General features: G+C 35.1%; 1 protein-coding gene across 1 annotated transcript; it reads right to left on the bottom strand.

The window, feature by feature from the left end:
* Positions 1–7,887: 7,887 nt before the first annotated feature.
* LOC105996907 (olfactory receptor 2J3-like) lies at positions 7,888–8,820 on the bottom strand. The gene has a single exon (XM_013031148.1). The coding sequence runs from the start codon at positions 8,818–8,820 to the stop codon at positions 7,888–7,890; it is 933 nt and encodes a 310-aa protein (XP_012886602.1).
* Between the last annotated feature and the right edge of the window lie 7,545 nt (positions 8,821–16,365).

The following is a 16,365-nucleotide window of genomic DNA, read 5'->3' as shown; positions in this document are numbered from 1 at the left end:
AATAAATTCCTACTGAGCCAATTCCTTCTGACATCTTTGAATCTCCACTCACAAGTTTATTCTAGTGTATCTTAGTCATACTTCATTTTCATCACACAATGTATTCAATTTATGTTTCTAGCACTTTTAGCATTGTAGTGATTGAAGAAATGAATTAATTTTTATTTATAATAAAAGCCTGCCCTCTTACATACATAGATAGGCACTCTATGATCTTACACATTCACTTATTCTTACCTTATTAAAAAAAATTCTTCACATACAGCAACTGTGAAAGGATATACTTTCAATTTCTAGCTTTCAAAAAGAAAAGAAAAGTTGTTGTCCAAAGACATCGTTAAGATTAGTTTCAGAAATGTTTTGTCGTTTGCCAAACGACAAAAACATCCAGGTTAGGAAGACAATGGGAGAAAACAAGGAACGTGCCCTGTGAGTATTCTATTTGTAGGTTTTTCCTGACACCTCTCAGACATTGTTTTCCTACAGGCCATTCATCCATCCTTCTCCCATGTGTGTTAGTAGAGAAATTTCCTTGGGGCTGAGCTCTCCATGGATATCCTACTTCTTATGTACAATTAGTTACATACTGAATAGATTTTGAGTGGAAGTCTCCTCTGTTGTTGTGTATTCTAAAATAAACTCATTCAAATTTCCAGCATAGTTTATACTAACTTCACATGGGATGCAATTAAAAATAATCAAGCCAACTGAACAATAAATAAATAGTATGCTTGCAGAACTGATTATGGAGAATTGATATCAAAGTTTCTTGAATATCTTATTTCATCAATTCTTTAGACTAGCTCACCATAGACTTTATTATTCCTAGTTATGACATTCTGTTCTCTAGAACAGAATGACAGTCACCATCTCAGGGCAGTAATAGTGGACTTTGTAAGCTGAGGACAAGGAAATAAATGCTAGAAAAAGAAGACTGGTTGATATTAGGTCTCTCTCTCTCTCTTCTATTTATAGAGTGTTGGAACAGGGGAGATTTCCTAATGATAATCACTTATATAGAATGGGATCTCCTGATTTTGGGGTAATACACCTTTTTTTTTTTACAGGATCTTACCTATTTCTTTAAAGTTATGCCTGATTATGTGGCATTTGATGAGTGATTATATTTTGCCTTGGTCTAGTCAGTTGGAATAATGTTTCAGAACTCAGTTCTAAACAGCTGTGTAATGTCATTTAATTTTGTATTGTCCCCTTCAAGGATGTAACAAGAGGACTTCTTGATATCTGGCTTTTGGTTGGGTTCAAGAGACTGGAAGCCACCTTCTAGGGACTACAGAGTGAAAGGAGGGTTAATTTGGGGTACTTTCCCTAAATCCATACTTACTAGAGCAGGGGATGTCAATGTTATTTTGATTTTCCTGATGGTTGGTGAGGTTGAGCAATTTTTCTTGTGCCTGTTGGCCATTTGTATGGCTTGCATGTAGATTTATTACTCACTTTAAAATGTTTTTCTTTTTCTTTCTTTTTTGCTATTGAGATTTGCATTTCCCTATATATTATATAGATGTATATTAGATGTATAGTCTACAAATATTTCGTCTCATTGTGTAGGCTGCCCTCACTTTGTTAATTATTTATTTGGATATCAAGAACATTTTTAGCTGATTGTAATCCTATTGTATAATCTGTGCTTTTATTAGGAGCTCCTTTGGGATTTTATCTAAATGTGATTGTGGAGGCTAATGACATGCAGGTTTTATCTCTCTTTTATTTGCTGATTCATTTCCAAATGTTAATCTGTGTTAATTTTACTCTCTTTTGTTGTATTGGTCTACATGTCTGCTTTATATCAGTTCCACGTGTATTTATATGTATACTTCTTTTTCATCCTTTCTACTCTTCCTCTCCTCTCTTCTCCTCCGTTTCTTTTCTTGTCTCCTCTCCCTCCCCTCGCCCCTCTTTTGCCATTTTCTCGTCTCAAAACAACAAGTGATTATTAGATTATAGTAACTGTAGACCAACTGTAGGCCTTTGCTTCAGGGTCTCATCTGTAAACAATTGTCAAGTGTTGACAAAGGCTGCAAACTCTTTTCATGACTTAACTGAGGAAAGAGCTCTTTAAGGCTCATTACAAACTCAGTTTTTTATACCTTATGAGTAGGAAGACCTTACCCTTTATTAAAGTTACTAGTTAGAAGTCTTTAGTTTTTAGCATTTTTTGAGTGTGCATAGGGGAGATTGTTCTCATTTTTTTTTTGCCACATGGGTTCTTCCAACGTACTTCTTTATTTCATCAAAGCCAGAAAAAGACAATCTAACATCACATAATAATGTAAGTCCATTCACGTTTTGAATATCCTATTAGTTAGAAGCTAGTCACAGGTTTTATACACACCCAAAATGAGAGGATTGAGGGAAGGGATAGTAGGAGAAAAACAAAGGAGAGGGTAACAATGCTCGACAAGAAATGCACTCATTACCTTACTCATGTAACTGTAACCCATCTGTACAACATTTTACAATAAAAATAATTTTTTTAAATGAGAGGATTGTACCTATATGTTTATTTGTCAAGAAGCAGAGATAATTTCAGGCCATGATCATCTGCCTACTACACATATTTTAATGGGATACATGCTAATTGTGTAATAATTTCTCCTTTAGGTGTAAGAATTAAACACCAAGGTAATAGCAAATGATATAGTAGCAGATAGGTGATTTGTACTCTCATCAGAGGAATAAGTTCTCTGTAATAAACAGATCCACCACAATATATGATGTGAGACATTCTGATAAAACAAAAAAGGTGAAAATATCATAACTCAAAATGCATTTAATGCACATAACTTGTGACATGCTATAGCTTTGGAAAAAACCCACAGAATAGCAGATGTTTGTTGCTCTGGTTATATAGCTGAGTGTGACATAGGCAGGTATCCTTCAATGTGGATACAGCTGACAAGCATCAGAACATAATACCACACCTGATACTGGTAACCCATAAAAAACCAAAATGCAGAATTCAAAGTGCAGGTCTCATTTGAGAATGACAGCTTATGCTGATAATCATTCTCTACTTGGAAAGGAGTTTCTACTTGCTATCCACAGTTGAACAAACCGGAAGCCAACCTAGTTCACAATGTAACAAACTGAACTCCATGTACAAAATCATTAAGTTGGGCATGGAATAGAATATAAATGTCACACATAAGGCTAGGCTTGAGCAGGAAAGTGTGCAGCATATAAGCAATTGGTGTGTGATGTTCTAACCCATTTATGATATGCAAATAAATTGTATGTGGCAGAAACCCAGGCTGTATGATACCTTTTCTTTAATCCGTATATATGAGGCCTGGAAAATTTCAAGTTAACACATGAAGAAGAAAATGCAAATTTGGCTACAGATAAAATCATGGGCACAGAACTGAACTCTTGTTGAGTGTGAGATATGACCTTACTGCCATTGTTCTTTTTATTTTTTTAATTTAATTTAATTTAATTTTATTTGTGAACATACTGTACAGAGGGGTTACAATTACATGGGCAGGATAATGCGTACATTTCTTATCAAGCATTGCAGCCACATCCCTTCCCAGCCTCCCCCCCCCCCCCCCCCCCCCACCCCCCCTCCCCCCCCCCCCCGCACCAACGTTGTAAAGCTTGTTTTTCGGCATGACAACTTGTACTTCTCATTGTTGCAACAGGTCCACCTGTATCCTTAAATGACTTGTTTTCCCCCATCTCCTCCACAAGTTATACTGACATCAAATATAGTGAAAGCAAGTTGCAGAGCTTCTGCATGGCAAAGGACATAGCTAGCAAGATCAATAGAAAGCCCACAGATTGGGAGAAGATCTTCACTAGCCATACAACAGCCAAGGGTCTCATATCTAAAATATACTTGGAACTCAAAAAATTAAATCCCCCAACAACAAATCCTCAAGGAAACAACTGCCCAATAAATAAGTGGGCTAAAGACTTAAAGCCATTGTTCTTTTGAAAAAGTATAACTAAACCAGGCGCTGGTGGCTCACTCCTGTAATCCATGTTACACTGGAGGCTGAGATGGAAGGATTGCAATGCAAAGCCAGCTTGGGCAGGAAAGACTCTTACCTCCAAAACGAACGAACAAACAAACAAAAACAAAAAACCCTACCAAAAAGGAGCTGTGGCTCAAGGGGTAGAGAGCTACCCTTGAGCAAAAAAGCTCCAAAACAGTGCTCAGGCCCCAAGTTCAAACCCAAGGACCAACAATAAAATTAAATAAAATAGTATCATTAAATATTTAACAATGAAAGCATTTATTTTTAAACATAACAAAATAAGCACCTTCCATCACCCAATTTGAGATAGAAAGTGCAATAAAATCAACACACTAAATTTCTGTTTATTTATTTCAATGACACCTGACCATCCCTATTCCTTATTATGTAACTGCTCACAAATGTGCAAAACAAAACAAAAATAATACTTCTTTATTAAATATCAAGAGAGTCATGACAACTGATCTCTGTTTTTATTATAACTTGAAAAAGGTATCATGTAAATGTGGCTATTTTTCAAAACCATATGTATTATAATAAGAGTATTCCAAAGAAAAATATATCTAAGTGAAGAAAAGAATTTATATGTTTTGTAAGCAAATAGGGACAAGACAAGAAGTTTACAATTGAAAAAAAAATAGAGTAACAGGAGGTAAAGAAGGATTTCCCCTCATATGCCTTCAGAAACATTAATTCAAACAACTTTCATATAACACATATGAAAAAAATTCACTCTCAGCAATGTAGGAATCCAGTACTTAGTTTAGCAAGGAAATAAGAATAGCCATGCTGAGAATAGGAAGAATCATTTCACATTACCAATTACCCCCTCCTCCAGGGCCAGAGTCAACATAGCAAAGACAGAATGACCTTCCTGAATGGGGAATGCACAGTGAAGTGCACATTTGACCTTGTTGTCTATCATAGCACCAATCAGTCTCAAAAGAAACCTTAAAACAAGCCAGTCCCTGGCTCTAGAACCCAGGCTGCTTCCCCAAAACCTGAATCCAGAATAGCACATGCATATCTAGTCTGGAATCCCACAGACCAGGCTCCAAATCCACTCCCCTACCCCATGAGCCGGATTCCAGACTTACTTCCTTTCTTGTACTTACTTCCTTACTCTTCATACCTGGTAAGCTATCTATTATTAAAAACAATAAAAGGTAACAAGTATTGCCAAGGATGTGGAGAAGAAAGAACCTTGTAAGCTGCTGTTAAATTATTAAGCCACTGTAAAGTAAAAAATTAAGTCATTATGAAAAATAATATGAAAATTCTTAAACTAAAAAATAAATCTACCTTGTAGATTAAATTTCTTTTTTTTCTTTCTTTCTTTTCTTTTTTTTTTTTTTGCCAGTCATAGGGCCTGAACTCTGGGACTGGGCGCTGTCTCTCAGCTCTTCAGCTCAAGGCTAAGTGCTCTACCACTTGAGCCACAGCACCACTTCTGGCTTTTTCTGCTCATGCATGCAAGGCAAGCACTCTACCACTGAGCCACCTTCCCACCCTCAATATCTGAGATCATTGTGTCAAAGAGATGTTTTCAGGTCTGTATTCATTGAAGTATTACTCACAATAAGCTAAGAAATGGAGAGAAAAACCTATTGATAGATGAATGAATAAATAAAATGCAAAACATATATGCATATATACATGCATGCACACATGCATGTATACATGCAAACACAATTGAATACTTTTAAAAATAAATGAATCTTGATTTTGTGACAACATAGCAAACTTTGAGAATGTTATATGAATGAACTAAGCTTGTAGACAATGACAAATAGCACAGGTAATCACTTATATGTAAATCTAAAAATGTTGATCCAGAAAAAACACAATTGTGATTGTCATAGGGGCTTGGTAATTCAGATTTAATGGGATATGGGAAAATATTAGTAAAGGTATACAAAGTTTCAGGCAAATAGCTGATCTACTGAGAAGTATTCAATAACATGGTGACTATTATTAATGCCACTATATACATGAAACAATACTAATAGATCTTAAATGTTTTTATTACAAAAAAGATGAGCAAATGAAATGACAGAAACATTAAATGACTTATAAAGAAATTACTCAAGTCAGTTAATGTATATCTACATACATATATATATATCAAAACATGACATTGTACAATATAAATACATACAGTTTTTGTCAATTATATCTTAATCAACCTGGCAGGAAAAATTTGGATTGTAAAAGACCAAGATGCTGCACAAATTCTCTAAAACTTTCACACTGCAAGATGTATGAATATAGTAAGTTATATTTTAAATATTTACACAGCTTGTAACCATGTGCTGTTTCACTCTATGGAGTCTTAGTACTAAAACTTCTATAAACACACCTTCTGGGTCTTCATTTCTTTGGTAGTACATTCAAAACAAAAGAATATGCCTTCTATTATTCCTGACAAGGTAGAGATAAAGAAAGAGTTACAAACACAGAAAGAGAAAACATGAGCAGCATCAGTGTAATTGCAACCCATTGAGGGGCAGTTTTGGGTGTAGGTTTATTTTATAATTAGAAAGTAACATTTGACGGGCGAGGAAGGTGGCTCAGTGGTAGAGTACTTGCCTTGCATAGATGAGGCCCTGGGTTTGATTCCTCAGAACCACATAAGCAGGAAAAAAAAGCCGGAAGTGGCACTGTGGCTCAAGTGGTAGAGTGCTAGCCTTGAGCTGAAGAGCTGAGGGACAGCGCCCAGGCTCAGAGTTCAGGCCCACGACCCGACAAAAAAAAAAAAAAAGAAAGTAATACTTGAATAGGCAATAACTAAATTCTAGAGGCCCTAAAGACTGTTGTTGATATTTGACTTATGGACAAAGTTCAAACATTGCCAAGATGTTACTTTATATTGCATTTTCCTCTGATCATTAGTCCAGTGCAATTAATATGCCTGAAAGTTCCAAGGGAGACATACATAGATCATTATTTCATATAGTGATGGTTGAAAATATTATAAATGTGAAATTATTTCTTTTATAAAATATATTTATTTGGGAAATTTGTAAGTTGATCACCATATCATAATTATTTATCACAAATGCTAAATTTAAACCAAACTTAAAAAGAAAAATAACCTTTCATACATAATAGCTTTACCACAAATAATTTTCCAAATAATTTTCAAATAGTTACTTGAAAAACCCATTAGTTTTACAGTCATTTTTGACTGTAGCTCTTCATTAATCTCTTGCATTCCAGATGTCTCCCTAGGCTGTAGGGACCTTGAAGCATTTCTATCACATAATTATATGCAATCAGTGATAACTATTGCATGACAAGCTATATATCAGAATTTCTACATTGTGTTTATCTTCTATAATTTATACTTCTTAATATCTTGTGAAAAGGGTAAATGTGATTATTTCTAATATATATGTCAAATATGTTTTACAATAATTCACACAATTGCATTTTCACTAATAGTAATGGCATCTGAAACATTATGGAACAAATTCCTATTAATAATTGCTATTCAACAAAGAATATCAAAATTGGACAAAACATTTCAGGCATGTCATTAGGTCTTTTGAGATTGCTAAATGGACAATATCATATTTCCATTGGCATTATAAAATTCTTTTTGTCACAATTTGCAACAAAGCTTTCATCTCATTCTTATTTGAGGAAAAGCTTTGGATCTGTTATATAGTGATATGGAAAAAATTCAATGGTGGTATTTCATCAAAAGTGTTTGGTATTTATGCTACATTTTACTTATATTCATTCCAAAAATCTTTGGAACTCTATGAGAATAGATTCACAATAATTGCTCATTGAGTAAAAGGAAAGTTGATAAATGGAGGATTGATAACCATAGGGGAAGAGATGCACCATTATACTTTTAATATCACAGATATACAGGTTACTCTTGTCCCATTAGTCTCTTAACTGCGTCTCTGACATCTTTGTTTCTGAGGGTGTAGATTAAAGGATTGAGGCTAGGTGTGACAACAGTATAAAACAGGGCAATGAACTTATTTTGGTCTTGGGAATTTCCCATGGGTGGCTGGAAGTATATGCAGAAGGCTGGAATGAAAAAGAGGGACACCACCATGAGATGGGCTCCACATGTCCCAAAAACTTTCTGAAATTCAGTAGTTGATTTCATCCTCAGTACAGCATGGGCAATGGCACCATAGGAAGTGAAAATGAGGATGAGTGGTATGAGAGCAAAAATTGAACTTGTGACCATGAGGGTCATCTCATTAGCATGTATATCTGCACATGCTATTTGCAGCAGAGCTGGAACTTCACAGAAGAAATGATCCACTTGGTGATGTCCACATAGGGGTACCCACAAAATAAAGAGGGAATGAAGTGCTGAGTTGGTAAAGCCACATACCCAGGAAACCATAGCCAAAAATTGGCAGAAACGAGGGTGCATGAGGACAGTGTAATGCAGGGGTTTGCACACAGCTGCATAGCGGTCGTAGGACATCACCATCAATAAAACACACTCTGTGGTTCCCAGAGCAAGAACAAAGTAAAGTTGGACCAAGCAACCAGCATAAGAAATGGTCTTGTCTGGGCCCCAGAGGTTGAACAGCAACTGGGGGATGGAGCTGGTGGTGTAGCAGAGATCCAGAACAGAGAGGTTTGAGAGGAAGAAGTACATGGGAGTGTGGAGGTGGGAATCCAGGTATGCCAGGATGATGATGAACAGGTTTCCTATCAGTGTCATCAAGTAGAAGATCAAGATGACCACGAAGAGAACTGCTTCCAGGTGGGGCCAATTAGAAAACCCTTTTAGGATGAAGTAGTTTTCAGAAGTCATATTGATGTTTGCCATCCTCATTCATTTTCTGCTGTGTTTTCCATTCAATTCTAGGGAGATTTGGGTATCAAAAAGTATTATTTCAGGGATTGACAGAACAGCATAAGAATCTCTAACTGATGGAGACAGAATTTTTTCAGACATTAAAAGTTTAAAGGGTAAAATGATAATGGAGTTAGAAAACATACTAACTAGTGGATATAAAACTAGTAGCTTTGCAAACTAAGTTTGATGGGCAGCAGATTATTCATGTAGTTTAATGACAAAATAAAAAGTAATTGTTTTGACAGACAATCTGTTGGACTCTAGTCACCACAGCTATGTGGAGATAAACCAACTTTTTGTGTCTACTGATGTTATGCTTTCAAAAAGATATATCACCAAAGTGATATTTATGCCCCCAATACACAGTCTATTTTTTTTTGTGACAGTCCTGGGGCTTGAACTCAGGGTCTAGGCACTGTTCCTGAGCTTCTTTTGCTCAAGTCTAGCTCTCTACCACTGAGCCACAGTGCCACTTCTGGCCTTTTCTGTTAATGTGGTACTGAAAAATCGAACCTAGGGCTTCATGCATGAAGTCCTACCACTAAGCCACATTCCCAGCCCCATAGTCTATTTATTATAATAAAAAATATCAGCCAAATTCAAACTGAGAAAAGAAACAGCTTACCTATAATCTACAAAAACTCAAGATCTGGAAAGGCAGTGAGGACTGAAGCATTGACTGGTCCAGGGTAAATGAGGCCCAAAAGACAAAGTACTAAATGTGTAATCCCACAGCTGAAAAAAAAGCTATTGCAAATTATTTAGACCATTGGAGAAATCTGAATATTGTCCTCAAGTTGATTTACCTAAGTTTTTTAAACTATTCATAGATTATGTGAAGTACTATCCTGGTTCTTTAAAAAGAAATACTAACTTAGCCAATGGTAAAAAGTATTGCATCTCCACTTCCTCTCAAATGGTCCAGAAATAGAGATAGATGATATGTAGGTAGACAGATTGTAGAGACACATATTCACAGATTAGATGGATAGAGATAAATAGATGGATGATAGATGAACAGCTAGATAAAAAATAGATAGATGGATGGATAGATAGATAAAACTTTTCAAGGATAATATTTATTGAAGCTAAGACTTGAAGTGTAAATGTGTGTTTTTACACTACTTTTTACTTTTTTATATTTTGCAAGTCTGCGATTTTCCCCCACAATAAAATGCTACCAAAAGAAAGTCCAAAATAATTTTATATTTCATTTAAATATTTTTCTTTTTACAGAAAAATTGTCTATTAAGTGCAATTCCTTCCCTCTAGTGTGAAATCTGAGTAAATGACTATTGAAGAAACACTAAAGGTGGCTAGAGAAGACAATAAACAAAGCGTTTTTCTTAACAAATCAGTATCCTCTGTTTTCTTTTCATAATCTTCAAATTGTTATTACTTATATGATGATAAAAGCATAATAATTGCAATTCCTATATTGTGACATATAGACTTAAATACTCAAATTTAGTGAGTTCAAGTTGTTTTTGCAAGGTGAAAACACTTAGCCTTAAACAGATGTCCTAGTCGAAAGAAACTTGATTTGCATTGTTTACTTGCTCTCACAGAAAAATATTTATTTTTTCTACCTGAAAAATAAACTGTAGAGAAAGACTAACAAAAGACACATAGCCACATGCATAGTAACTTGCAACTAATAATGGTATGGAAAATGAGAATCTGAATAAGAACATTTGAAATTCTTCCTAAAGGATGAGGGAATATAAATACATTTAAAAATAAAATAAATTCAGTGAGAGAAAATAGGACATAAAGCTGTGTGAGAGAGGACAAGCAAGAGAAGGTAATGATAATATTAGGGAGGTGCATAAATCACAGGACTGAGAAAGCTAAACACAGGCCCTGAAGGTAGTTTCTGCATGATAGATTTTTCTCTAGAACAATAACCACAGCACTGAAATTCTAAGCATAAATCTTAATTACGGTACATTTTAGTCTTATGTTTAGAGAAGAAATAAGACTGTTTATTGAATCCATAAACATTATCGCGTTAATGTGTTGTGCCCAGCGTGTTTTTTGTTTGGTTAAAAATAAATCATATTTCACAAAGAGTTATGATTTGTAGGTGGCTCCTTTTCTCTTTTATGTGTTTAATTTTTCATCTGGGCTTTGTCTTGTAGTTAATGGGTGACAATACATAGTAACTCAGCATTTCAATGTTCTCTTTTCTCTCTGAATTATCTGCCCACTCCAGCATTGCTACATTCTTTGACTCTAGTTCCTTATGGAACCAATGTATTCTATGCTGCTACACTAAGGCATGAGAAGAAAGAAATAAAAATAGATCCACCTGTTGTTTCCTGTTTTGGGGTTCTTTTAGTTGTTCAATTCTATAAATGCAGCTCTTGTAAAAGATGTCAGAATAGCTAATTGATTGTATTTCAGTATAAAAAATTGGGAACATTCAGATGAAAACAATACATTATGAGAGGTATGGATCAAAGAGTTACAACTCCTCCTTTCATGCAGATATAATTTTCAACTTCTACAGACAATTGCTTCCATGACTTAGTATATTGTGTACAACAAAGTATTAACTGTGAGTTATCTTTATTGAATCTTTAGTAGTCTTATAAAAGGAGATTAGAAAGGGATAAGAGATAAGGGGGAAATACCAGAAGCAATAAAGAAGGAACTTGGAATTTGTGGTTTAATTCTCTTCTTACATGAAGTATGGAAAATAATGCTTATCAAAGTTGTTTTGGGGGGCTGTGGATAATTTTACCTCTTTAGAGTAATAAAGGAACATTGTGAGGAGAAAGTAGTGGCTTATTTTTAACTTTTTTCATCATTAAGCAATATTTTCTGTTCTTGGCCTTCTTACTCCTTCAATATTCTTACCTTGTATTTAGGCAGTAGTTATGTCTGCAATTACTGTTTGTTCTTTCTCCTATCTATTCCTCACCTGTGCGGATGACTTCATCACTGGGGTTGATCTTCTTAGTATAAATGGCTAATTGATCACATCAAGTTAATAAAGTTGAATCTGAAAGTTGAATCTGAATCTGTGATTGTCATCTCTAAAGAAGAGGTGTGAGTCTTAAAAGTGGTTAGCCCAAAGGAGAGATTCATCAGAGCATTTAGCTTATCAGGGGATGGACTCTTTAGGGCCAAAGGGGCCTTCATGGAAACTAAAAATTATATGACTTGATTTCCTTGACGAGGTAATTTGAAAAGTAAATCCCAAAGTGTTGAATAATGATGCCATGTAAGGCGTTGTTTTAATTAGAACTCTTTCTCAGAAATGTGGTCAGCAGCCACACCAACATAACAGTATTTGAATTTCAATCATCACTGAATAAAATGCTTTAAGCTATGATTACCAGGCACAGTGTAAATTGACAAGATACCTGAATGTTTCTTCTTAAGTTTTTATTAAGAGCTAAACTTGGAATAAGTTGCTAATGAGAAAAAGTATAAAGTTTAAAAAAAATTGAACTTCTTTTTTGGGGTGTGTGTGGACTGATTCTGGGTCTTGAAACTCAGGGTCTGGGTTTGTCCCTAAACTTTGGTACTTAAGACTGGCATTCTACTGCTTGAGTCACAGCTTCACTTCTGGCTTTTTGCTTCTTAATTGGTGATAAAAGAGTCTGGTGGATTTTCCTGGCAGGCCTGACTTCATCGGTGATTCTTAAATCTTAGCCTCCTGAGTAGCTAGTAATATAGGCATGAGCCACTAGTACCTAGCTTAAACTGTATATGTTTGCTTGGTTAATTTGAGTTCTTTAATTATGTCTACCTGATATGCCTAAAATCAGGCTAAATTCAGTCCTTCAATTATGAAGAAAATACTTTAAAGACTGTTCAAAATTTCCTTAGAAATTAACTATCAAATCTTCAAAGTATTTTAACAAAATTTTAATATTTTCAAAACATTATATGTATTTTTTATATATTTCCAAGACATATCAAGATATATTACTAAGGGAAGTTGATATTGATAATCTATATACAATAATTGTCTTGAATTTATAAAGGATTTTGTTATTTCAGCTAGTAGATTGATTTTTTTTTAATTTTTTATTGAAAAGGTGATGAGCAGGGGGTTACAGTTACATAAGGAAGGTCATGAGTACATTTGTTTTTAAATACTTTTACCCCATCCCTCATTTTCTCCCATTTACCCCTTCCTACTCCCCTACCACCAAGTTGTAAAGTTCATTTCCAACATAGTTTCAAGTGAGTATCAATGTTGCATTAGTTCCTCCTTTGTCTTGCTGTTTCTGTGGTTCTATTTCCCTTCCACAGATTGAAAAAATGTATATACAACACAAAGAGTTGTATATAAAACAGAAAAAAAGAAATAACTATATACAGTATATAATACAAACCTCTTGTTTCCCATTCTTCAGTTCATGTTGATATGCTTCATTATACGTGGTCCTATGCACTTAGCAATTGGGTTATTGAAATCCCATTAAGAATATCATAAAGCCAGGTGCCGTTGGCTCACGCCTGTAATCCTAGCTACTTAGGAGGCTGAGATCTGAGGATCGTGGTTCAAAGCCGACCCAGGCAGGAAAGTCCATGAGACTCATCTTCAATAAACCACTCAGAAAACCGAAGTGGCGCAGTCACTCAAGTGGTAAAGCACTAGCCTTGAGCTGAATAGCAGAGGGATGGTATTAAGGCCCAGAGTTCAAGCCCCATGACCGACAAAAAGAAAAAAAAATATCAGACTTATTCTAAACAAGATAAACCATTTAACCAACTTTTCTTTGGGTCTAGCTTACTTTCCTTAATATAATTTTTTCCAAATCTTTCCAAGAATAGGGCCATGCCATTCTTTCTGATGGAAGCATAAAACTCCATTGCATGTATATACCACATCTTCTTGGTCCATTCATAGTAGGTTTTACCAGAGAAAGTCTGGTAGGGAAAATCATATTAAGTTAAAATAGAATTACACATAAAATTTAACTCTTTAGAGAGTGCTCTGGTACTTTCTGTGCAACAGAAACAACAGTAAATTGTCTTCAGCTTCCATAGTCTTCTTTGCTATAAAAACTCAATGTATCAATGTTTTTACCTTCCTTGTGTAAGAAAGAATTTGTGGTCTTTACCTGCATGTAGAATAATGACTTTTAGAGGTTGGAAGAATGAGAGAGTCAGTGGACAAAAATTGTGCAGGTGATCAGTGTACATTATATATGTGTGTGTTAAAATGTCCCACTAAACCCCAATAATTTGTGTCATTAATACGTGTTAATGTAAAAGTAAAGAAAGTAATTGAAACTTCAATATGAAACAAATGTAAAAATTCTTCACTGAGCTGAGAGCATAGCCATTCCATGCATTTTATCTGTTAGTACCATTAGGGTAAATTTTAATTAAAGACTGATACTTGTGAAATCATACATTACTTTTGATAATGTTTACTTTAGACTTGAAAGTATTTAAAATAAAAAATAACCTTTTTACCCCTCATCACTTATAATCATTTTGAATAATCAACTGTAAGGGTTTTCATTTTTGTATTTATTTCCAGAACTCAGCACACATGTCACAGATATGGTCCATGTAATCTTCATCTATTACTCTGTGATTCAACACTTAGCCCAAAGAGAACCACCTACTGTGAACTAGTTTACATTGTTCTGGTAAAATTTTAACATGTCTGATAAGCAATTATTCAACAATGGCTGCACAAAAATATTGTGCCTTCCAAATATTGTATTATCTAATGTCCCTTCGATGACATTTCCAGTTTGATGTTCACTTGTTCACTTATTCTCATGGTCATTTCAAAGTTACAAATTGTGTCCACTTCACAGACACTCAGTTTCTTCATAAGAGATTAAAAACATAATAGAGGATTAAAAAACGACAACAACAACCTGACCCATAGTAATGATGAGATGTACAAGCTACTACATTGAAGGCGAATTTAACAACTTGGTGGGGGAGGAGGAATTGGGGTGGTGGGAAGGATACGGATGGTAGGGGAAAAACAAAGGAGGAAGTAGCAATGCTCAATAGGAAATGTACTCATTACCTTACTCATGTAACTGTAACACCTCCGTATAGTATTTTTTTTACAATAAAAACATATATAAAAAACAAGCCTGTATCATAGCATTAAAATCTGTGTTCCTCCAACTATCCTTGCATAGAGTTGGCTCTCCTGGTGATTTTTTGCATATTATATTAGTTTATTTTCCAGAGAAAGTGGGATCTTTTCTTACTTTCATCTTAGATTTACAGCTCCCCATGCAAACATACACTCAGGGGGTCATGCTTTCATTACTAGATGTGGGATTCCCCACAGACTCCATCCCTTCAATATTGTGGCCCCATAACCTACTTTTACCTAGATTTGCTATCAGTGCTTTCCTGGGAGTCAGCAGAATGAAATGAATCTTACTTAACTGTCACTACCTATGGGAAAAGTGCTATCTACAAAACTCTGCCTTGCTGACAAGGTATACTCACACACATTGTTCTCACATTGGAATTCTACCCTACTGTGTGGATAATAAGGCACTTGATTATTTTGTGTTCCCAACTATCATTGTCTTTGAGCTGCTCATTTTCATCCTTCATATAGGTGATTTTCATGTACTGACATTATACCTGATGCAAAAAATAACACCATCAACATTTGTATTTCCATAAACTGTATCTCTCCTATGCTACCACAAGGTAGATGGCCATTGGATTATAGAATAATATAGTAAAATATGCAGTTTTAAATTAAAGATTTCTCTCTTACTAGTAAGCCTTTATTGCTATAAGCAGTGCGGATTTCTTGTTGATTTCCCCAAGCCCAACTCCAGTGATTCTTCATCACCCATTGACCGTGAGGGCTATGTTTTTTTCAGACATGGGAATGACTGGAACTTACAAGTCCCTGTCTTTAATCTAGACTCTAGATTTTTTTCCTTTGGTTATATTCCAAGACCTGGAAAAGGACACCTATCAGGATTATGCCCAATCATAATAATTAGTAAAAAAAAAAAAACCAAACAAACAAAACCACCAGCACCACCACCACCAACAAAAACCCTAAATACTTTCCCTTAAAATTCCCAGCTAGGTGAGGATTCCTGCTTCTTGCTTTTCTATTGAAAACTATCTGGAACACCCTGGCCAATGCTATAAGGTGTGGAAGTGAAATATATAGGTTACAACCTCTGGAGAGATGCAACTAAGAGCACAAATCTGGGCAGAATGTGATCCTTTACTTATAAAACAGCAAGAGAGCAAGGAAGAAAGTTTAGGGACAACACACAGGCCCTGGGTTCAAGTCTCATGACTGGCATCAAAAAAAAAGAAAAGAAAAGAGGATTAAGATAGCTGAAATATGTTACTAACTAGCCAATCAAAGCAAATTAAATCCATTATCATTTTGTTTGATTTCACTGACCAGCCCAAATTCTTGGAATGTTCTCATAAGCAACTTTATTACCAATGTGCCCAGTGACAATACATATATAGTAAATCCTCAATCTTATCTTGCCCTTGTTCTGTTCAGACAAAAGATGTGTTATATTCATGTAT

Source organism: Dipodomys ordii, unplaced genomic scaffold (assembly GCF_000151885.1).
Source record: "Dipodomys ordii isolate 6190 unplaced genomic scaffold, Dord_2.0 Scaffold138, whole genome shotgun sequence".
NCBI classification, from domain to species: Eukaryota; Metazoa; Chordata; class Mammalia; order Rodentia; family Heteromyidae; genus Dipodomys; species Dipodomys ordii.
Note: the sequence above shows the minus strand (reverse complement) of the source record. Positions and strands in the feature narration are given on the sequence as shown.

Coding starts and splice junctions, on each gene's coding strand:
- LOC105996907 (XM_013031148.1), bottom strand. CDS start 8,820: ATGAGGATGGCAAACATCAATATGACTTCTGAAAACTACTTCATCCTA.